Here is a 22,617-nt window from a genome sequence, read left to right as displayed (position 1 = left end):
CTCAGTTTATGGTGTTTTTGTTACAGCAGCTCAAACAGACTGACATCAAGTTTCCTTACTTCCTACCCAGTGATCTTAACCTGGAGGGTCAAAGATAATGCTGCTGCTGTGATTCCCAAGAGAAAACTTAACTTGGCTAAACTCCTGCCTTGTGGCAAACCCACAAAAGCAGATGGATTAGCCTTTTGTTGTCTGAATGTACCCTGAGTGTAGAGACCCTCTTTTTCATGGTACCTCAGTCAGACAGCCCTAGAATTCAGGTCCTGGGGCTTGAATAAGATCAAGAATACTGGCAGCTCAAGCTGCTTCAGCTGCCTCTTGGGTGGGTACCATGGTAGTAGCTGAGTGCCATCGGTGCTGTCCTGATGCCTCCATTTACAGAACTGATTGCTAGGGCAAGGGACTAGGTCTGAGCAGCACAGCGTTTTCCCAGTGCCTCTGGCCTCTTCTGAGGCTAAGGACAAGGTCAGCACCACGGACAGCCCCACGGTCCAGCCTCCCTTCGTCTGCCAGAGAAGGCTGGAGATCTGGACTAATCTGGTCTGGGGATGGGACCCCTAGTCACTGCCGGCTGTTCTAAGCGGGTGAAAAACTCATGGCTCCCAGAGCAATTTTTATGCCCTAGCTGGCTTCTCGCTTTCTTGAGTCCGGTGTCACTTCCAGAGACGCGAAGAGGCTAGTGTCCTGAGGCGCGCCCCTCCGGGTCTTCACAGCCGCAATGGATCGGACTCGAAGCTGCGGCCGTTTATTGCTCTACAACCAGTGCATGTTCCTCGCTGACGTCAGTCGGAGCTGTCCTGGTGCTATATAAGGCTGGCGGCGGTCCCGGGACAGACCCTGTGTTCCCCAAGGCCCCCTCAGCCCGCCCCGAGGGTCAGAGACTGGAGCTCCGTCCTGCACCGTGCAGACGCTCTCCGGCAACCTGTGAGTGGCTCTGAGCATCTGCCCAGATTCCCTCAGCACCAGAACTGCGCTCAGCTCACCTACCGCGACCCACTAAGAGGGAGGGAGGAAGAAAAGGGTGGCAAAGAACTGGGCAGCGGCCGGGGCTGGAGAGAAGGCTGTGGGCACCGGGCGGCAGTCTCAGGGGCCCGGCAGGGGCGCTGGAAGTGCGCGGGAAGGGGAGTGGCACCACCTACGACTGCCCCAGACGCACCTCACCCTGCGCTGCTCCTGTGTGTCCAGGGTTGGTGGCACCATGAGGCTGGCGGGACGCGCGGCGCTGCTGGCTGCGCTGCTGCTCCTGGCACAGCTGCGCCCGGGGAGCAGCCAGTGGAACCCGAGGACGGCGGCGGCCGGGGTCCAGGACCCGAGTCTGCGCTGGAGCCCGAGGACGCGGAACCACGGTGGTGGGGCCCGCGCGCTCCTCTTGCTGCTGGCGGAGCGCTTCCCGCGCCACGCCGGACAAGGCGGTTGGGGACCCGGGATCGCAGGCGAGCGGCCGCGACGGGACGACCCTCCACTCTCCATTGACCTCACCTTCCACCTGCTGCGGACCCTGCTGGAACTGGCGCGGACGCAGAGTCAGCGGGAGCGCGCCGAACAGAACCGCATCATATTCGACTCGGTGGGCAAGTGATCCGCGGGGTCTGGGTCCCCGAAAACCTCGACCCCCATCCTCTATCCCCAAGCTGGGACATGCGTGTGACAGGAACTGATCCAGTTCCGCGGGGCTAGCGCGGCCTAGGGATACCCTGAGCACTCTCCGTATTACTAGTTTTTAATAAAAGTGCTGAAGAGCCGTTGGCCTCTGTTGCGGGGAAGAGGGGAACCACAGCAGGGTGGGAACCCGTGGGCAAGTGGGGCCTCCCAGGCCAGCGGGAGGGAACCAGATGCTGCCAGAAGGCTCCGCAAAAAAGGCTTTCTGCCAGGGTCCTGGGGTCTCCGTCATCCCCCATGTCTCCCAGGAACTCAAGCCCTGGTGGCGCTGCACCACCCCGACCCTCATCCCTTGGCACTGGGCTGGGGAATCCGTGCCTAATATGACAGAGGTGCCCAACAGGGGTTCATTCCACTTCCGCCGCCAAAATGGTCCCAGATTTGGAGAGGGCGGGATGGTGATGCGATCGTCTGCGAAGCGAAGGCTGACAGCGAGCAGTGAAAGGAGCTGCGGATTGGGACGCATTAGCCCTTTATTGAGCCCCTCCCCCGCGGCGTGGCGTCGAGCTGTGTGACACGGTGGTCTCTGCTTAAGATCTTTCACGACTAGAGCGCCCGGCCCCGGTGCCGGGCTCCCCAACAAGGGCGGGTCAGTGCAGGCCTGTGCCTAGGAAAGAAAGCTCAGTGGGTAGGCACTACAAAGGAACTAGGCAACTCCGAAGCCCAAGTCACCCCCATTTCCCCGCCACGAGGGTTTCTCCTTCACTTCCCCGCCGGACCTGGTCTCCCAAACTCCCAGAGGAATGGATGGTGGGAAAAGAAGTTGTACTCCGGCAAGCGCGCTAGGGGGCGCGCCCCTCCTGGTTGAGGTTGGGAGTAGGGGCTACAAGCAAACCTGATGCAGCATTCTGGGGTATAGCTGGAGGAGTGGGCTGGAGCGTACCAGCCGGGCCCCGCCATGGCCACACTCACCTTCCGGCCCACCTGGCCGCTCTTCCTCTGGTCCTGCGCTGCCTTCTTCCCCGTCCGGCGCTACCTCCTCCTCTTCCTCCCTAGAAGCGCCTGGGTCGAAGGAAGGCCGGGTAAGTTGAAGTCCCTGATTCTCTGGCCTTCATGCCCCTCCCTGCCCCGACCCGGAGGGTCTGGACGCCTGGTCCCGGCGGCCCGCCGCCCCCTACCTTCCTCGCTCCCTCACCCGGCTGGAAGTCGATGGTCCTCAGCATTTCGGCCAAGTGCTCCACGCTCACGGTGAATTGCTCCATGCTTTCATAGCCCGGCTCTGGCCGTCCAGCCAACTCCACCTTCGACATTGCCCCGACCCTGAAGCGGCGGCAGCGGCGGCGGCTCAGCTAGAAATTACCAGCCCCTTAGCCCCCCCCCCCGTGGCAGCGGAGCCCCCGCGGCCCCTTCTTTCCCTTCCCGCTCCATCTACTCACTTATTGATCAGTTCCTTGGCCTGCTGCAGGGAAGAAAGGAGGGTGAGAGTAAGCACTACGTCAGCCTCTGGCGGTCCCATTTCTGATCCCCACCACAGTCCTGCGGGGTAGGTGGGGATGCGCGTCCCAATTCGTTAAGGAGAAAACGGACTCAGAGGGGGTGCCTTGCCCAAGGCTGTGGGTCAAGTAGGTGCCAGAGATAAGACTTGAACGTGGTCTCCTGGTGCCAAGGCCCCTACTCCAGCCACCAGGCAGCCTGCCACCCTCCCCCAGGGCCCACCTGCAGGTAGAGCGCCATCTGCGGCTCCTCCATGGACTGGATGGCGGACTCCACCAGCTTAGAGGAGGCCTCCAGGTGGTCTCCGTACTGGCGGATGAGGCCCCTGACGCGCTGCAGCTTCTCCTCCTGCTCCCGGGCCAGCGCCTGCAGTAGCTCACCCTTTCGCTCCTCCAGCACCGCACACAGGGCCTCAAACCTCTGGTTTAGCAACTGCTTCTGCCTCCGGCTGTTGTCCTGAAAGACCAGGAGCAAAGATGAGACCTCACAGCTGAGAGAGCAGCCGGCTGTTTGTCCCACCCTCCTCATTAGAGAGCCAAAAAGAAAAGTGACTTCTCAACTATACCTCAAATTAGTGGCAGAGCTAGAACTCTAGCCAAGGGCTGCTGATTCCCAGATTTTTTTTCAGTAATAATAATAAAATGATATATATTTTTGTTGAGGTTTAATTGACATATAACATATTAGCTTCAAGTGTACAACGTAATGATTCAATATTTGTATATATTGCAAAATGATCACAGTAGGGTTAGTTAACATCCATCACCACACATAGTTAAAAAAATTTTATTTCTGCTTTGAGAAATTTTAAGATCTATTCTCTTAGCAAATAATGATATTTTAAAGAAACTTCATGAGTGCTGTCTATATCTCTGGCCCTAGTTTTCACTTGTGTTCTCTCATTTAATTCTTAAAAAGATCCAGTGAGGTAGCCATCATATCATTCTCACCATCACTATTTTATGTATTTAAAATCAAGCCAATCCAAATACAGAGAAGTTAAGTAACTGGACAAAAGTCACAGAGCTAGTGAGGGACAGACCTGCGATTCAGCAGCCTGGGTAAGCCCATCCCACTACTTGTGATGCACCTCTAAGAGCCCAGAAACTTTCCCTCCCACCCATCCCAGGCTCACCTCAATGGTCTGGCACACCTCCTCCATCTGTGTGATCACTGCTTGCACACGGTCATTGCCTGCCACCAGCATTGCGATGCCATCACTGAGCTCACTCTGCCACATACACAGGCCAGCAATTAGGGCTGGAGGACCTGGTCTAGAGCTTGCACCCCTACCACCCCAGCCAGGGCTGCTAAGAGAGGACTACCCCCTCTGCTCCACCATCAGAGCATCTTCAGGGCAGTTTTACAGCTATCTAGAGAGTTTGAAACCATCCAAGAAGTATGAAAGCACATTCTATGGATTCTGGAAGGTGGTAGAGAGAGGAAGTCCTGCACCACCAAACGAGAAAGGAAGAGACATTCACCAAATATCTACCAAATGCCAAGTACTGGGCTAGATGCTTTATCTGTAGATTCATGTCTTCCATCAGTTTTGAAAAATTCTTTGTTATTATCCATTAGGATAATATTGCCTCTTCTCCATTCTCTTTATTCTCTCATTCTGTGACTCTGATTAGATATATGTTAGACCTTCTCATCCGCAACCTTCTCATCTCCCAATGCTGTATTCTAGGTTATTTTTTCAGTCTTCTCTTCCTGAGAGAAATCTGTCATTTAATTCATCCTTTGAATGTTTTATTTCAACAATTATATGTTCATTTCTAAAAGTTCTATTTGGTTCTTTATTAAATCTGCATTTTTGATATAGTCTATTAATGCTCATTTTTAAATTCCATTTTTAAAGCATTTTATACACAGTGACTTTCAATTCTTTAATAATTCTAATATCTGAAATCTTTGGGTGTCTAAATCTATACTTTTTGTTTCTGCTGACTTCACTCATGAGTATATTTCTTTGTGTATCTTCAGTCATGGACTAATCTTTCATTGTTCTCAATCCAAGGAAAACCCAAGGCCTAAATGGAAAGTTTTTCCCTCCAGGCAGAATTTATATTTGCTTTTGTCAAAAGCCACGTGGCACAACTGACCACTTTAGGGATTCCTGGGATTCTAGTTTAACCTGGGATCCTTGGGTGGGTCTTCATTGCAGGTCCAACTTTTAGGATTTTGGAGGCACAGTCTCATCTCTCAAGTTCAGTAATAATTTGCCTTCAGGAAAATCCTGCCTTTTCTGTGCTTATCACTCAGGGTTCTGTTCTCAGCTAACTCCCCCTCCTCTTCTTCCCACCCCTCCCCTACTTGGAGATTTCCTTTACTCCTATGTGTGTACCAATTTTTAAATTATGTTTTATGTAGAACTTAGTCTTGTGACAGTGAGATGGCCTTGATAGTACCTAGTCCACCACACTTAAGTCTCTGCTTGGATCCATTCCTCATTTTATCCTTACAATTCTCAGAAGGAAGCATTTTCATCCCCATTTTACAAGTGAGGAAAGTGAGGGCCAGAGAGGTCAAATGACTCACCCAAGGGCACACTGAGTCATGCATAGAGCTGGAACTTCAGCCCTGATCTGCCTGCCTTTAAAACCAAGTGGAGTAAGAGGCTGCAGTTTGAGACCCTGTCCTATGTCCCCACACCCACATGCCTACTAGCTTTGCTTCTTGATACCTTCTGGCGTTTGTAAATGGTGGGCAGTGGGGCCACCTCACAGTCCTTGTGGGCACCAAAGACCTTGCAGAGTGAGCAGGTGGGGACTTCACAGTTCAGGCAGTAGATATTGATCTTCTCGTCTTCATGCTCCTCGCACATGAGGTGCTGCTCAGCCTTGGAGTGCAGTGGCCTGGAAGGGGGCAGGCAAGGTGGCAGAAGGGTCAGGGGCCAGGCTGGTGGGGGCAAGAGTATGAGGCCCCATGAATGCCTTCTCTTCAGCCTCCACCAACCACCACCACCTTCTTTGCCTCCGCAGCTGGTGCTGTGGCTGGACAGGAGAGCAACTTCCACAGTCCTCTTCATTTGAGGAATAGAGCTATGGGGTAGAGAAGGCCTAGATCCAAGAGCAGTTTCTATTCCAGGGGGCAGAGAAGGCCCACAGGGCAGGAGGTCATGGAGGGTTGGCAAGGACCTTGCTGGTGGACTGCCAGCCCCTCCCCATGTGGAGAGGGTGAAGCACTGACCAGGAATCAGAGGCCACCTAAGTTGGGTGAGTTCCAAGCTGGGGGCAAGTCCCTCCTCCTTTCAGGGTCCAGTCCTCTCATCACTAATCTGAAGAGTCAGGTTGGTCATTTCAGCCCCTCCCTTCTGGCCCTGATGGGCTCCCTGGCTGTGTCCCAGGCCCTGCACTTTAGAGAGACAAGAGGCCCTAACAGCTCACCGGGAAGACTCCTGCTTGTAAATGTCGATAATGTTTTCCACTAGCAGGTTTCGCTGCAGGCCGTAGACGCCGTGTCGGTCCAGGACGACCTCATGCCTGCAAGATGGGCAGCGGAAACGACCTCCCGAAGACACGGTGGTGGAGCCCCGGGATTGCCACAGGGGGTTCGAGGCCTGTGGGACACAGAGAGTGAGAGAACAGGCACAGTGAGTCATGGGGGAAATGGGACGACATAGGGGGAAGGTCAAGGGAGCTGTGGAACAGGAGAGGGGTGGAAGGGAGGCATCATCTCTTTTCTGTGGCTGGGTGCTCCTCTGAGAGCAACTCAGGGTGAGTGGCCATGGAGACATTTCTCAGCTTTGCCTCATTATTCGGCCCACCTCCTTAAGTGTCTCTGATGTGCATTTAGAGCCTAGCTTTGATCAAGGCCTAGTAAGGGCACAATCTCCTCAAAGGGGCCCAGCTTGGAGCTCTGGGGAGACATTGACCTCAGCAGGAAGGCTGAGGTAGGAAATGGACTCAGTGGTGCAGCCAATGTCCTCCAGCCTGGGGCTCTCCTGCGCCATGTCTTGGGGAGATTCTCTGCAGCCCTAGACAGAGGCACAGAGACAAGTGCTGAATAATGGGGCAGGCACATCAAGCTGATTAATTCAGGGAAATCACTCCAGGGACTGGGAATCAGGAGTCTTGGGTTCTTGTGCTGCCCTGATGCTGCGCTATTATGTGAATTTGGGCAAGTATTCAACCTCTGTAAAATTAAGGACCAGATTGGATTATTCATTCCACCACAAATATTGAGTGCGTGCGGTAATTGGTAGGCTCCGGGGATAAGATAAGAATAAGTACCTCCCTGCCCTAAGGAAGAGCAAACTGACAACCACATCCAGTGGGCTGGGTGTTGTAACAGGAGGAAGCTCAGAAGGAAGACTTAGCAGAGATGCTCACCTTTCCTCCCACTTACACCTCATAGAGAACTTGTTCCACCCCAACCTATAAAGGAAAGCCCTACTGTGACCCAAGCCACAGACGGCTGGTTCAGAATTGAGGAGGTGATCACCTGATCCAACAGGACCAATCAAATTTTCCCTCTGAGAACTTGGAATCAAGACCCAGAGGCTGAGTCTGATCATGTGTGGCTTTAGAACTGAAATATGCTTTGTGGAGTTGGGACAAGAGCTGACATTGTGGCCAGTCTGTGTAAGCAGAAGTAGAAAGTGTGAGGGGTCAGACACTGTGAACAGAGAAGGCTGGTCAGCAGGAAGAGAAAGGGTCAATTTGGGGAGAGCCACAGAGATGAAAGACCAGTGGAGACAGCTTGTTGTTTCTTGACATTCCCCCCTTCTCCTTTTCCTTCTTCAACAATAGAGCCCCTGAAGTTTTAGCAAGACACAGGGAATAAAGACCATGTGTCCAAGCCTCCCTTCCCAGTGGGTGTGACCAAATGACTGCGTTCTGGCCAGTGGGATATACATAGAAATGTGCTGTGCAATTTCTAGGAAGTATCTTGGGATGGGCATGCCCTATTTCTCCTCTTTTCTCCTTCCTGCTGTCTAGAATGAAGATGGAATGGCTTAGGCTGAAGCAGCCATCTTGAACCATGAGGTAGCCACATGTTGAGAATGGCAATGAGATAAAAAGAGTGAGTCTCTGATGAGGTTGTCCAGGACTGCCTATCCACACTTTAACTTGTGAGAAAAAACAAAGTTTTACCTTCTTGAAGCCATTATTATTTTTGTTTTTTTGCCACTTACAGCTGAACCTAATACTAAGTGGATGGAAGACTATTCACTCCTGGAGAGTAATGGAGAGCATAGTCACCTGTGACTTTGTACATTTAGGTGTATTTCCTACAGTTGGGTTCCCTGAAATTCTCTCAATCCTTATGCTATACATCAGGTGGTAAGGGCCGGGAGCAGAGGGTTGTACCTCTGCCTTCTTCACACTTCGGTCAAGGGCTGGTGCTGCTCCCTGGAGCAGCTGTCATGGCTGAGCACAGCTTTGTCATTCATCCTTGGGTCCTAGAGTCCCCTCCCTCTTCCAAGCTCAACTCCTCCTGTCATATTCTATCTCTGGCTGGCTTTCCTCCTAACCTCTGGGATACACTTTCCTTTCTGTGTTTGCTTCACTGATGTTTCTCCCATCCAACTCCACATGCCACTTCCTTTGCTAGTCCCAGGCATGTATGTATGTATATATACACACGGGTGTGTGTTATATACACATATGTACGTATATGTAATATATATGACCTTTGTTACTAGGGTTACATTTGGATAGTAATAAAATAGTTAAGTTTACCCTTTGGATCTTCTGGGCCCTCTAACTCATGGTACAACACTCATGTTGCTTAGAGGCCTCACTGTGCTGCCCATGTGCTCACCATTTCCCAAAATACGGTACACATACTGATGACAAGCATGAAGACTTTCAGTGGTATAAGGATGGACATTTAAACTTTTTATGTGTTTATTTTAATGTATATTAGAAAAAAAAGCAGCCTATAAAATGATTTTTTCATGGATTTTGTCATGTAGAATGGTAATATTTAAGCTCTAAAAGTGAGTTCTTTTAGATGAAAATATTCAATGATAGTACAGGTGGTACATAGCTATGGCAAAAATCAGGAAGGGGAAATGAGAATGAAGTTTGGGAAGTTTGCTCCAAGTCTTTCCTGACTCCCTTCCCGTATCAAAACATGTGTGTCTTGTGTCCCAAACCTTTTGCTGGACGGCTATCATGAAAAAATCATCTGTACCGGTGGATAAAATTGTTATCCCTTCTTGATAACGTCCCTTAACAGAAGGCATTCAAGGCAGCATGATATAGGGAAAGTACCACTGGTTTGAAGGTCTCTTTTGGGATTTGCCATTTATGACCTTGGGAAAATAATTCTCTCAGGGCTCAGATTCCCTCAGATCTAAAAAGAGGCTTTGTACTTAGCACTCAGGCTGACGTTCTGTGTGCAATGAGCCTTAATTGATATATTTATGATAAGAATACTGACCAATGTGTATTTGCCTGTGGGATGGGGGAAAGGGAGTTGGTGGCTTTTATGACCAACTTCTCCTCTCATACCATGCAGGCCACCATCTCCCTCTCTCTAACTTTCTGACTTCTGTGGTCCAGTATCTCACAAGTTTGTGCCTCCCCCGATCTGTCCCTGGAGCGCCCTCTTCCTGACTGATGTCAGCAGTTTCTGAAATCCCATCTCCTCTGAAATAGCTTTAGTACTTTTAGATGGTTCTAGATGGCTTAAATGTAGATTTATACATTCTACAATTTGTGTTATCTGTGAGGTTTAAATTTTACATAATATACCTGTATTATTTTTGCAATCAGAATAAACAATAAAATTGTTTTTTCAGATAGTTAACGTGCTAGTCATTTAATCATAAAGATTAAATGAGTTATTACAGTTGAATTATTATGCAACTATCTTAACAGTTCTTAACATGGGGAGAGATTTGTGAAAAAAACAGGACATATGTTTATAGAGACAGTGGTATCCCCAATTTTCAATGGGTGATGGAGTTTACAGGGTTTAAGATTTTCTTCTTTTAGTCATCTACATTTCCCAAATTTCTCTGTATAGCCCATGAATTACTTTATAAAGTGCATAAAATAAAAATTAAATATTTTTGTAATAATTTCCATTGGGTGATAGAATTGTGGGTGATCTTCTCCTTTTTTTTTTTTGTTTTAATATAGTTTCCAAACTTTGTAAAAGGACTTTGGGGTTTGAGGGGGAAAAAAAACTTTACTTTCTGAAAATGCAATGCTCAGTCCTGCCATGAATGAAAAGGGGGCGCTAGAGTGCCAGAAGCGTTAACGAGAGAAAACAGTACTTAGGAGGCCTGTAAAGAACTATGCTGGTTCAAGGGGGAAGATGTTTAAGAAGTTACCATTTGAAGACAGAATAGACAGCATGAGGCCACAGGGACTACAGGAGTTTAGGTTACAGTCAGAGGAGTCATGAGGGGAAGCTAGAAAGGTGGGTTTTTACCATGAAGGGCTTTTTTTTTTCATTTGTGGTAAAATCATGGAGGGCTTTGAATCCAAGGGTAAAGATCGAAACAATTTTGTAGGCAAGGTTTCTAAACTGCGAGAGGAAAAAGAGAAAATTGGAGTGAATATTAATCTAACAGAAGTGATCTGGATACATGAGAGGGGAAAGATAGGCTAAAGGCATAGATCAGAAGCAAGGGCCACAGTCAGTGCAAGTCACAGGCCTACAATCAGGCAGTGGCAGCAATCCTGCAAAGACTAGGGGTGCCAGAGGTGGAATATGCCCTATCACTTGGATGTGGCTGGGCTGTGGGGAGAGGAGGGAGCCAAAGGCAATTTTGGCATTTCAAGCCTGGATGCTTGGGAAGATGCTGGTCATACAGGAGAACTTAACTTGGGGACCGCAGCCCCCAAAAGACCTGTGACTAGAGTTCAGAGGGTTCTGTGAATCTGGATGGGGAAGAAATTACATCTTCATTTTCACTAACATCTAGCAGAAATTGAGTGCTTTCCCCAAGTATGAAGGTAGGCAACAAACCACATAGGTTTAGTAGTACCTGTGACTTTGTCACCAACAGAAATCACAGCCATTTTCATATCACATTACAGTTGTTGATCAAATCTCCAAAAACAATTTACACTTATCACTACTTCTAAATTATAGTAATCAGGCCCACTGTTTCATCTCATTATTTAACGTGTTCATCGAGAAACACATATATTACCCTATCAAACATGTTCTAATTATTTTGGTAATTATATTCCAGTGTTTCTCAAGCTTTTTTTCACTCCTGCACCTTCTAAGAGTGTTTTAGACACTTTTTGCCCTATATGGCTAACCCCCCCCCCAAATAAATTTTAATACCACAAATCTAAAAATGTCAAACTCACAGAAGCAGAGAGTAGAAAGGTGGTTGCCAGGGGCTGGGAGATGTTGGTTACAGGACACAAACTTTCAGTTATGTAATCAGTAAGTTCTGGGGACCTGATATATAGCATGATGACTATAGTTAATAATACTATGTTGTATATATTTGGCACTTGCTAAGAGAGCTGTAGACCCCACCCCACCCCCACACACGAGAAACTATGTGAGGTGATGGATGTCTTAACCAGCTTGATGTGTGGTAATCATTGTACAGTGTACTCATACATCAAATCATCATATTGTATAACTTAAATATATATAATTGTCAATTATACCTCAATAAAGCTGGGGGACATTTTTTACATGAACACGAAACATAAATAAAAATTAAAAAGTAAAATCACAATAAAAATTTTAAATACCACTGATATACTCGAGGTAATATCAGCCCCACTGAGAACGCATAAGAACGCACACTGTGTTCTAATGCAGTCGGCTTTCTTTATAGTCATATGTATTATGTTTTATGCATTTAAAAACACTGTACTTAAAAAAAAACCACACACACATTGTCCCTAGAAAGGATCCATAGGCTTTACAAACTGACAAGGAGGTCTATGGCACAAAAAGAGATTACTTCCTGCCCTGATGGTGAGTCCCTACATGGTCTCATCACAAACAGGGATTTTATACTCTCTGGTGCAGACGGCAACTTCCTTAATACATCTCCATAGCTGAGAGTCCCGACCTTGGGCTGAAGATTTCTCAGCTGACAATATCCGGTTAGCAAAACCTATCTTCTGCTACTGTTTATCTTTCTATTTCAAGACTAAGCAGTAACTGATTGGCTCTATTGTACACATAAGTGTCTGTGTTCTTTCCTTAAATCTTGCAGTTACACAAGGGAGCCAGCCCCATAAAGTAAAATTTCATGGGTCAGTAATGTGATGTGTGGAGAAAATCCCATCACTCAAAAAACAGAACACCTAGACTTATGTCCCTGCTCTGTCCCTCTGGGTGACTGTAAACTGTTTCCTGTGTTCTCCCCTGCAAAATGGAAATGACATCGATTCTAACTCAAATGGAATCATGCACGAGGAGGTACTCTGTAAATTATAAAGCACTGTGCAGGGGGTTATTAACAACCCTAATCTAGACCTTACAAATACATGACCACACAGAGCTGCAGAACATAAATAACTGTTCTTTCTTAACTGTGAAGGATAAAATGGAATGGAATAAACACATGGAATTTAATTCTAGGCCACGTTCAGGACTTTTCTTTGGCACACATGCCATGAGCTGTCTCCCTTTTAGGCTATATGGTGCTATTTCCTTCATAATGGTCCATAGCATCCAGTAGAAATGTTCCATCTAGAAAGATGCTCTGTGAATGCAGTTCCTCTATCAAATCTGTACTTATCTCAGAATGTTCTCCCTCTTTCCTGGCTACCCACAGTGATGCAGATTTGCGATACTGGCCCAGGATGCAAGGGCAAGTTTCTGGAGGCTATCTCCCGACAACTGATGGCCTGGCCAAGGATGAATAGTGGCCATGCAGGTCCTCTGAGCCAGATCCTCAGCATATACTGGGGAAACTGTGGGGAGATGGTGATGGAAGACCAGACATTTGGAGAAAAGTGTAAAAGCCTTAGAAGAATCTAGGTGCGGCAAAAGCTGAGCTGTGGGTGGGAGAGGGACTTTGGGCAGAGGGCTAGCTCTGCCTGACAGGCCAGGCACTGAGCGTGACATAGGGGTTTGTGCAAGGAGGCTGGCTGAGAGGACTGGTGAGCAGAAGCATGAGCTAAAGGTCGAACTAGAGACAGAATGCAAAGCCCTTCAACAATGGCAATCCATAATGATATTTCTCGAATTTGTGAAATCAGATTGTTAGAATTACAAGGACGTTAAAGAGCAATTTAAAACATCCTTTTCACCGGTATGTGTGTCAACAACAGGCTTGAAGAGGTGAAAACTGCCCGGTTTAGATCACATGGCAAATTAAAGAAGAAACTGGTGGGACTAGAGCCCAGGAAGGCCGAGCCTCCCTCTACGATCTTGTTTCCCACTAAACCCAGCTTTTTCCCTAAAGTAAGGAAGATCTCTAACCCTGCTACAAGGTTAACACAAGTCACAAAATTTTAACAGCCCAATTTCTCCTAGGAGGAGACCTGCTCAAGGCTGGGTTGGGAAGGGGACGTCCCGGTGCCTTTGGAAGCAGGCGGAAGCGGCCGGGGAGGCGGGCTGTGTAGGGTTTCACTGGCTGGCCTGTACGTGACGACAGCAGATCCTACCAGTTAGCCCAGAAAGAACTGGAATTTGGGATGAAGTGAAAAGGGCCATCTCTTTCCCAGACTGCCCTTTATTAGAGGAGGATGCCCCTTTCTTGCTACTTCCATCTCTGCACACCTCTCCCTCAATGGACACCCTCCAGAAGAGCTGCTTCTGAACAACATCCTTACAAGGCCTTCTGCTTGCCTGTTCGGTTACAACAGGTTGCAGCTCAAAACAAGTGCCCACAGGGAAGCGGGGGCAGGTTTAAAAATAAACCGAAGGCTGTTTTAAAGGAGTTTAGGAGTGAACAGAGTTTATAGATTCGGAAACACATGGGAAGATGTTTGTGTCAAATTCCCACACTGACAGCTTTCCTCTAGTCAAAATGCCTGGTAGCTGAGTGGGTGCAAGTGTGCGAAAGAGAGAAATGAGAGGGGGTTAACGTGGTGTTTTGGTGTTTTGTTCTGTTTAAATTCAGAGGGAGAGAGAGCGCAGTGTATTACAGCTCTAAAGAGAGCTAGTTAAATTGTGATGGCAACTATGTAAAAATATATGTGGTGACAAGGGCTTGAAAGTAATCTGCAAACATGAAAATAATTGTGTTGGGGGAGGTCTGAGTATGGATGATTTCCTCCCAAACCCCCAGTGCTGTTCAACATTTTCAATGAAATATTTTAACTTTTCACAATTTGCTTCCTGGCTCCCTAGTTAACCTGATGTCTTAAAACCAAAATTCCCTCAAATTCTTGTTTGTTGTTCCTCATAGCGGGTTTCAGGACAGCAAGACACTGGACACCATCCAAATCTTTCACAGGACTGATTAAATAGACTGTGGCCCAATCATAATAATGGGACACTGTGCAGCCATTAAAAAGGAAGATGTGGGTCTGAATGTGTGGGTATGGAACAACAGCACAGAGAGTGAACAAAGGCAGGTATAGGGTGAGTCTAGTTTAAATACGTGTGTGTGAGTGTGTGTTATACTGGTATCACTTTTCTAAGTCCTGTGAACTTTCTAGGCAATGTTCTAAGGGTGTTCTTCCTAAGTAGTTTTAAGATAGAGAAACTGCAAATCCTATTCTTGTCCCCATACTTAGAAAACAGACAATCTGATTATGCCTAGAGTTGTCAAAATGTGGAGGCAATGTGTGAAAAAACTAAATCTGCTCCTTTCAGAGGGAGATCTACTGAGATGTATATATACATAAGTGCAGCTGAAGAACTGGGTCAGCCTCCCACCAGGCCGTCCCAAATAAAGCAGCAAGGAAATGAGCTGTTCACTCCTCTCTCTTTGGAAGGTCCAGGGGTACCATGCACTTTAAAAGATACACATCAGTACAGATCCACAGAACCGTCTCCAAGCCCTGGGAATCATATTATCTCCCCAATATTCTGCACAGGGTTTGACCCAAACAATTCCCAGGTCTCTCTGGGCCCAGGTCAGTATTCTAGAGCTTCAAGGAACCAAAGCAATGTGCCTGGATACAGAGGACTGACTTGAACAAGGGAGGTCACTTAAACATCCTCCAGTCTCCATATATAGGACCCATCCCTGGGTCCCTCTGCCCAGTGATACTGTGTGTTGTGCACTTTAATATTCTGGCTGTCCCTTTTTGAAAAATAGAACATGATACCTTCACTTTCAAGACTTCTCTTTCCTTTCACATACTTCCAGCTCTAATGAAAGGATGTTTCACTACAAATTCATAAGAAGGGATGGCAAAATCTTTTTGTCATTCCCTCCTAGGCATCTCAGCCTGAAAGAAAAAGTTCAGGGTTACTCAGACCAAGGGAAACACCAAGATGGTGGGCAAGGTGTAGCTTCTTATACATGACCTGACGCCCAGGATGAGCAGACATGGCCATCAGTCCAGACCCCCAGAGAGGAAAAATCACTGGCTCTGAGGGTCTCTGGAGCCAAAAATGGCAGGTTTGGACATTCTGAGGAAAAGGAGATGGGAATGGGCCTCGTTGGGAAGATGGCAGGAAAGACCATGGGGCTCAGCGCTCAGTGAAGACGGGAGACAGCAGACAGAGGGTGGGATGCGGGGCACAGCTGTGGGATGGCCTGAATTAGCCAGCCCAGTATTTTCCCCCAAATGTGCTGTCTCCAAAGAACTTAAAAAGGAAGCATTTTCTTAGTTTAAAAATCACTGGGTTCAACACATCTCATAATTTCTGATACAGATGAAGAGTATGTGTTCATGATGTTCCTTATCGCTGCCATGCCTACCAAGGCAGCCAGCTCTGTTCTATTCTAAGTTTTTACTTCATTTGGAAGGACTTTGTGTGTGCATGTGTGCGTGCGCGCATGCGTGTGTGCTGTTACCCCTCACTTGACCTGATCTTTGTTCCATTTTATAGATTACTAGAACCTACACCAATGGCATAGGGCAAGAAAGAAAGCCCATTTACAGAAACCCTTCTGGTATGTGCTGCTTTCATTTTTGAAACCAGTAGCTAAAATGATATCTGTGAATTTGATGAGCTATGCTTTGTTTGCCCCACAACCACACAAAACCCAAAACTGGTTACATTTCTGGGAAGCAAAATTTCTTCTCTGCCTTCTCCCTGATTAAGTGACCTCAGTCCCTTTAACCAGCAAGCTTCCTTTACTGAACAATCTGGAGTGGGGTGCAAGTGTGAACTTCAGTTGGGGGAGAATTCCCAGTCTCCTGCCCACTATCTAACTCTGCCCCCTAAAGAAGGATGCATTCCAGCCTTGCTTTAAATATGAATAGTTTCACTGTCATTATGGACCTTTCCCAACAGAGTTTATTTTTTAATGTTTCATTATCTCATTGCTATTTTCCCCAGACTTTCCATATCATTCTCGAAATCTTAAACTCCAAACTGGAATGCAGGGTCTAGCACGGACTGTCACACAGCCTGGGGTAGGATTACTTCCTTCCTGGTGTCTATGGGGGTCTTCTGTCCTCTGTAGATGCCAGCATTCCGGCTGCTATCCATGCACAGGCTGTACTCGCCAGCCTGCAGAGCAGCTGCTGACTCATGCTTACTTTGGAGTCTGCTAGGACCCCCAGCTCGTCTGCCCTTCAGACAGGACAGCACCACCCACGTCGTAGAGCGCTCCACCCATCACCTGCTGGGGGCTCAGCGCCCACCTGATGAGAAGCCTCCCACAAGTCTGCACTACATCTCCTGGCCCCGGCCTACCTGGAAGACGTCATTGGCACACTTGCGGCACAGGTTGTGCTGGCAGGGTAGGATCACCACCGGTTTGGAGAACATCTCCAGGCAGATGGGGCAGATGAGCTGCTTCTCCAGGCTGTCCATGCTGTGTGCATCCCCTAGCAGCGGCTTGAAACCCACTGTGAAGTTCATCCCCTCAGCGATTGTGCCTACCCTGGCCTTGGCCCTGGTCCTGGCCTTCTCTCACTGCCCCTGGACCCTTCCTCGTTTACTTCGGACAGTCTGGGGGTTCTTGTGTTCCCTTCTGTTGCTCACTCCTGAAATAGCTCTGCTATCTCTCCTGTCCCTTCCTCTAACAATTCGCCTCGTCCTTAGATGGCTGTTTTCAGACACTTCTCTGTCTCTCGTTACTCTTTGTCCTGCACCCTGGCCAGGCACATGGAGCTTTTCCTATCCTTCCCTCCCTGAATGGCTTGGTCCCTGGAAATTTCTCCTTCTGTTTCCCAAACGTCTCTTGGTCACTCTCTGGGCAGCACTGTTTGTCTCGCACTCCCCAGAGAGGAGATTAATTTTAACGTGGGGGTGGGGAACAAGGGGCATCTGTGGGACATTCCAATTCCCAATTTAGCTCATGTAAGGCGAGCCACAGTTGTCACTGAGTGAGTGACCCTGACTCACTCAGGAACGGGTGACTCCCTTGAGCAAGAGCAGGGGTGAGCTTCACTGCTTGTGGTGGAAGTCAGAACAGCAAAGGTGCTCTCACTCAGAGGGCTCCTGTGGGCCTGGGACCTTTGTCCAGGGTGGTGACACACAATCTGAATCAGCCTGAATGAGGTACCATACATGGGTTGGGGTGGGAGGAAGGATCTTGCCAGAACTACAGTCAGTGAGAGTTTCTGACTCTGAGGCTTAGCCAGTAATCTTGGCCCTCTACTTCTGAACCCTATGATTCAGAACAAGGGCACCAGAGATGACAGAGAGAGGCTCTGGTCCAACACTTCCGGTCCATATTTGTTCTTGCTCAGACCTTCCTTCTGTCCCCCTAGGAAATGAAGCCCAGGAGGCTAGAGCCGGCAGGTGTGCCAGGGCCTGGAAGGACCCCATGAGCGTGCCCCTGAGGAAGTGTGGGACTCTGGTCCATGAACACGTCACTGGAGCCACTCCAAGGACATGAAATTTGTTAGGAAATCTAGAGAAGCTGAGCTGGGCAGAAAGGACCTGAATGCCAAGGGACCTATTTTGGGCACCAGGGGAATTGGGTCTCCAGCGAAATTTTAGAGCAGTGACAAAGTCATAATCACAAGGCTCTGGGAAGCCTCTGCTCCAGCTCCACAGTTGTCCTGGACTCCTGCTCTCCAAGGCAGCCTGGTCTCAGATGTGAGCACCAGTCCTCTCTCTTTTTCTCCTACAGGACTTCTTCTCTACCCCAGCAGGATTTGTTTTGGGGGACACCCAACATATGCACTGGGACTGGACAAAAGTTCTTTTATTTACTGGCATCCCTTAGCCTTTCTCCAAGTCAGGAGAGGTAAGTTGAGGAGGTACTAGGCTCTGACCCTGCGTAGACGGGAAACGGGGTGATGAGGACACCAAACAGACAGTGTGAAGAAGCACACGTGGAGAAAGGGTCTATGAAAGCCCGGTCTTTACCCTATCACATGTTGCATGCCCCTGTTTTACGAACAAAACATACAGTGATCAGCCTGCGTAAAAAGGATGGAGGTGGGCAGGCTCTGATGTGTGGACTTCGGTCAACCCGCAGGCCCCATGCTAATGGGTGCTGTGCTGGTAGCTGCAGTCTGGGAAGAATCCAAAGGTGGGATAAGTACCCCAAAGACTCAGATGCATTGATACTTTTCCTGAGTTGTCTCATGGTGGCATGGAATGACGCTGGCAATGTGCACGGGCACCAGAAGAAGCTGAGACCAGCCCCAGAAAGGTGTGCGTGCTTAGGAATGGGGCTGACACTAAGAGTTCTTGGTTCACAGAGTGGCAACAGAGGAGGGTTAGCTGGTACAGCAGATCTGGGATAGGATCTACCATGCTTGGTTATCAGGATCTTGATGGAGATACTGTAAGGGGCCGGACCTACCAGGTGACAGTGGCTCAAATCCCAAAGAAGGCACAGGAAAAATAATGCTCAGGAAATGACTGTCACTACTGCCTGAAACCTCACAAGGGTAGGGATAGGAGGGCTGTTCTCTAACAGATTAAAGTTGGGACTGGAGCTAAAAAGAAGAGTAGCTGGGTGACCCTGTGTGGCCAGGGTCAATGATACCATCAAGAACAAAGATGTCATCCTCACTGGGATGGATGCCATCAATGTTTTTGAAGATGGGATTCTTACAAGAAGAGGAGAAAATCAGGGTCAATGTCAGGTCAGGGCTACGTGCTCCTCTCTTCAGCGGGTCCAGTGGACTGGGCAGCAGAAGACACCCTCACTAGGTCAGCACCTAAGAGTAAAAGAAGTTGGCATCTTATTAAACCAGAAGAAATGACCACCCAGAATTCAAAGCAAACCCCCTATAGGTAAAAATATAAACACCTGAAACCCATACTAAAAGGATATAAACTTTTCCACTAATGCCTCATCTGAAAATTAGTGTCTATTCTTATCTTACCGTTTAGTTATTGCAGTATTTCAGTTTTCTTACCTCACTCTTCTTCATCTTTTTTTAATCTTCACTAGAAGTATCTTCCCCTCTTCTAAATCTGTGTCCTATGATGGAATTGAAAAACATATATAAACAATTTAAGTAAGAATGTTTTAGCCTGCGGGTGAGAAAACAGTTACTTGAAGTTATGCATTCATGTCAGTAGGTGGCATTGGTGTGAACTTCAGTCAATCGACACTTTAGGGGATAATCTCAGACATTATCTTTCTCTTGAGTAAATGCAATGAATTTGTCTTCAACTACTGCCTTTTCGAGGCATAGTCTCCCACCCCATTCCTTACCTTAACACCCACTCCATTCAACCAGCTTAACAGTCAGGAGAAGCCAACGTTACACTCAAGCTGTCAGTTTGTGGCATAAGTCCCTCAGAAACCAAGGGTATCCCCTTCTCCTTCCTCACTTTGCCCCAATACTGACTTGAGACTCCCATATTTGGGAGTTCACAGTTTCACCCCCAACCATTTCTTCCATCCCTAATCCAGCTCTTACCCCCGTCCCTTTTTATGGTTCTCACCTGACCTTGGAGGTTGATACTGGACGTTTGGCTCATATTTTTTCTTAGCTGCTTCCTCGGGTGGTGGCTTAAGTGCTCCACAGCAAAAGCAGCAGCAGCAGCAGCAGCAGCAACAGGTGAGCAGAGCACACAGGATGACAAGCGTCTAAAAGGTAGGAAAGAACAGCTTCCGGCCAGCAGTTCCGTATTTCCATTCAAACTCCCATCCCGCAATCTTCCAGCCCCCCGTATATGAGACCACAGAAGCATTTGTCCTAGGAAAGGAGGATTAGCTGTCCCAGGAGAGTAGGCTCACCCCCCTCCTTCCTTATTCTTAAGAGACTAGGAGGAATTGTGTACCTTGAACCAACAACTATTCATCGTAAAATAGTATGTGACGCCTTCTTCGCCAAAGTGGTCATATATATATATTCCCAATGAGCCATGCCGATCGTAAATTTTCCGCTTCTTAGGGTCACTCAGTACGGAGTGGGCTGTGTTGATCTCTTTGAATATTTCTGCTGCTTGTGGGTCCCCTGGATTCTTGTCTGGATGATACTTCAAAGCCAGTCTCCTACCCAAGCAATACCCAAAAGGAGAGTGGGGAGAGCATGGGGGGAATGGCTGGGGAGGGACGGTTAGGATGAATGACAGGGATAGGTCTCTAGATAGTGAAAAAAGAATGCATGAGATATGGTACCAAGGATGGAGGCAAGCAGCCCAAGCCTCAATTCCTTCCCATGTCACACTGAAGAGGATGCTGACCCCATCTGGCCCCAAAGTGAAGGCCTGGGGATTTAAAAATGGGTCAGAAAGCAAGAGAAAGGAAAAGGGCTTAAGGGGGAGAATTCCAGGGTTTAATAAAGGGCTGTGTCTGAACCTGTAGGCCTTTTTGACGTCTTCAGGTGAGGCGCCCTTCTTAAGCTCCAGCACTGCGTAGAGAGTTGACCCAGATTTGGACAATCGGCGGGCTGCTTCGTCCACATGAGTCATGATCTGGGTCAGAGCAGAAGAAGCATCTGTGAGAACTTCCACAGGTGGGGCCGCAGAGAAATGAACTTCCAGTGACTGGAAACTCACCACCTTCAGGGGCTGGGCAGATAAGTGACTACAGTGGACAAGTATAAGACAACAGTGAGTGAGACCTGTGACTAGCAGGAGAGTGCTGGTGACCAGAAAAGACATTCAAATTCAGATTTTAAAGAGGAAACATCTTCTCCTCACATGTCCTAGTGTCCTTCAGATACACAGACCTCCAGACATCCCATATTCTACAGAAGGGAAGCAAGGGGAGGTCTAAACCCTGGGAAAAGACTGATCTTGTCCAGAGCTATTAGTACCTTGAATAAACAGCCCAGAGCTTGTTCTAGTTCCTTGCTGGGTTTGAAAGTCCAGCAGGGCTCCAGCCTCTTTATAGATTGGGTCAAGAATTCGGGAGGTCCTCAATTTCCAAGGGAGAAACAAGTCAGACCAAATCCTGAGCCGTCTAAAGAAGTCAGATGTCCAAAAGCCAGGCCAGAAGGCAGTGCCTGCACTAGGCCAGAGACTTTCTTCCTCCTAGTCCCCCCTCAAACCATCCCACCCCAGCCCCTCGGGGAGAACAGAGGGATGAGACAAGGGATAAAGGAGGAAGTGGAAAAGGGGCGCTGTGGGGGAGACCAAAGAGGGAACTGGGAGTGGACCCCAGAGAGTTGGGGAGAGCTTGAGAGGCTGTGACCTGGGAGAATCAAGCCAACAAGCTCAGAAGGGAATGCTCTAGTTCTCCAGGTCCCTCTGGCTCTGTGTGGAGCCTCCACCCAGCCTGCCGTCTACCTCGAAGTCGTTCTCTTCAGCCTCAGAAGCCTCAGACAACCTCCATCAAGGTGCCAAACTTCACACGGCCCGTGGTCCAGTGGCCGCCTGCGCTTGCGCACTGTGTCGCCACTCCAGGTCTCTTTTTGGCGCTGCCGGAAGGTCTGGGAGGTGAGGCTACATCGGCCCTGGGACTTATTTCACTCGGGGGACGCATGAGCGTAGGGATCTACCTGGCTCCAGCCTCTAAGGGCTGCGAAGCGTCGGTTCCAGCTCCATTCTGGGGTGTAGCCTCCCGGGGATATCCCTTCTCCGGTAGGAGGGGACTCATCCTGATTAGGGTCAGGGCTCATCCACTCACTTAAGGAAAGATAACAGCGCTTGCAGACCGTGGCTGTGTAAGAGGTATGGTTGCTGCAAACCTTTCTCAAGAGGTATATTCTCTCCCCAGTCTTCTTTTTCAGCATTTAGGTGTCTCCACTTGGTCTGCTTTTCCTTTGCGCCTGCAAACTTCTAAGCATGCTTTAAGACCTGCATCATATGTCAGTATTCCTAGAAATCTTTCCTTCATTCCCTCAGTTGTTCCCACCTTGCTCTGTAAAAGCATTTATCCTAATAATTACATACTGTAGTTATTAGTTTCTTTATATGTTACCTTAAAATCTCTTGAGCGTTTCCAATCGTCATTACTGTTCTTCAGAAGCTTCCTTTGAATATGATTACATTGTGAGGATGTACCATAATGTAATTATATAATCCAGATTGGATAGTTGTTTCTAATCATTTGATAGTGTAACGACCTTATTATGAAAATTCTTATATATAAATCTTTAAATAAATCTTTTTTTTTTTTTTTTTTTTTTGCTTTAGGGT

The 22,617-nt window shown here is 48.1% G+C and overlaps 3 protein-coding genes and 1 long non-coding RNA gene across 5 annotated transcripts; 2 read left to right on the top strand and 2 right to left on the bottom strand.

The window, feature by feature from the left end:
• The first annotated feature begins 786 nt into the window (after nucleotides 1-786).
• On the top strand, nucleotides 787-1,579 carry UCN (urocortin). Its single transcript, XM_045511798.2, has 2 exons — nucleotides 787-924; nucleotides 1,186-1,579. The coding sequence occupies exon 2, from the start codon at nucleotides 1,199-1,201 to the stop codon at nucleotides 1,577-1,579; it is 381 nt and encodes a 126-aa protein (XP_045367754.2). The 5' UTR covers nucleotides 787-924; nucleotides 1,186-1,198.
• A 535-nt stretch (nucleotides 1,580-2,114) lies between these two features.
• On the bottom strand, nucleotides 2,115-17,345 carry TRIM54 (tripartite motif containing 54). Of its 2 annotated transcripts, none has more exons than XM_074341818.1 (9): nucleotides 16,810-17,345; nucleotides 6,486-6,658; nucleotides 5,783-5,954; nucleotides 4,229-4,324; nucleotides 3,316-3,549; nucleotides 3,036-3,055; nucleotides 2,795-2,919; nucleotides 2,572-2,661; nucleotides 2,115-2,266 (listed from the first exon to the last, which is right to left on the bottom strand). In XM_074341818.1, exons 1-9 carry the CDS (start codon nucleotides 16,975-16,977, stop codon nucleotides 2,250-2,252), a joined length of 1,095 nt encoding a protein of 364 aa, XP_074197919.1. In that variant the 5' UTR covers nucleotides 16,978-17,345; the 3' UTR covers nucleotides 2,115-2,249. The 2 variants fall into 2 exon arrangements, with proteins under 2 accessions (XP_074197919.1, XP_074197918.1); XM_074341817.1 differs by having other exon boundaries at nucleotides 3,036-3,058; nucleotides 16,810-17,343.
• Nucleotides 17,346-17,487: 142 nt separating this feature from the next.
• On the top strand, nucleotides 17,488-20,199 carry LOC123614964 (uncharacterized). Its single transcript, XR_006722469.1, has 3 exons — nucleotides 17,488-17,619; nucleotides 17,832-18,313; nucleotides 20,023-20,199. It is a non-coding gene; the product is annotated as an uncharacterized LOC123614964 (long non-coding RNA).
• On the bottom strand, nucleotides 18,870-20,954 carry DNAJC5G (DnaJ heat shock protein family (Hsp40) member C5 gamma). The gene is made up of 5 exons (XM_074341820.1): nucleotides 20,834-20,954; nucleotides 20,314-20,527; nucleotides 19,975-20,119; nucleotides 19,440-19,504; nucleotides 18,870-19,238 (listed from the first exon to the last, which is right to left on the bottom strand). Exons 1-4 carry the CDS (start codon nucleotides 20,944-20,946, stop codon nucleotides 19,461-19,463), a joined length of 516 nt encoding a protein of 171 aa, XP_074197921.1. The 5' UTR covers nucleotides 20,947-20,954; the 3' UTR covers nucleotides 18,870-19,238; nucleotides 19,440-19,460.
• Between the last annotated feature and the right edge of the window lie 1,663 nt (nucleotides 20,955-22,617).

Source organism: Camelus bactrianus, chromosome 15 (assembly GCF_048773025.1).
Source record: "Camelus bactrianus isolate YW-2024 breed Bactrian camel chromosome 15, ASM4877302v1, whole genome shotgun sequence".
Lineage (NCBI taxonomy): Eukaryota > Metazoa > Chordata > Mammalia > Artiodactyla > Camelidae > Camelus > Camelus bactrianus.
The sequence above is the reverse complement of the archived record's forward strand: the minus strand, read 5'-3'. Positions and strand labels throughout refer to the sequence as shown.

Bases quoted from the DNA above. Each gene is read 5' to 3' on its own strand.
- TRIM54 (XM_074341817.1), bottom strand. From the start codon at position 16,977: ATGAACTTCACAGTGGGTTTCAAGCCGCTGCTAGGGGATGCACACAGC. The intron at 3,550-4,228 runs GTGAGCCTGGGA...CTGGTCTTTCAG, and splicing joins AGGTGTGCCAGACCATTGAG to GACAACAGCCGGAGGCAGAA. The intron at 3,059-3,315 runs GTGGGCCCTGGG...TCTTCCCTGCAG, and splicing joins AGATGGCGCTCTACCTGCAG to CAGGCCAAGGAACTGATCAA.
- DNAJC5G (XM_074341820.1), bottom strand. From the start codon at position 20,946: ATGACTCATGTGGACGAAGCAGCCCGCCGATTGTCCAAATCTGGGTCA. The intron at 20,528-20,833 runs GTTCAGACACAG...TTGCTTGGGTAG, and splicing joins GACGTCAAAAAGGCCTACAG to GAGACTGGCTTTGAAGTATC. The intron at 20,120-20,313 runs GTACACAATTCC...CCTACCTTTTAG, and splicing joins TGAATAGTTGTTGGTTCAAG to ACGCTTGTCATCCTGTGTGC.
- UCN (XM_045511798.2), top strand. From the start codon at position 1,199: ATGAGGCTGGCGGGACGCGCGGCGCTGCTGGCTGCGCTGCTGCTCCTG.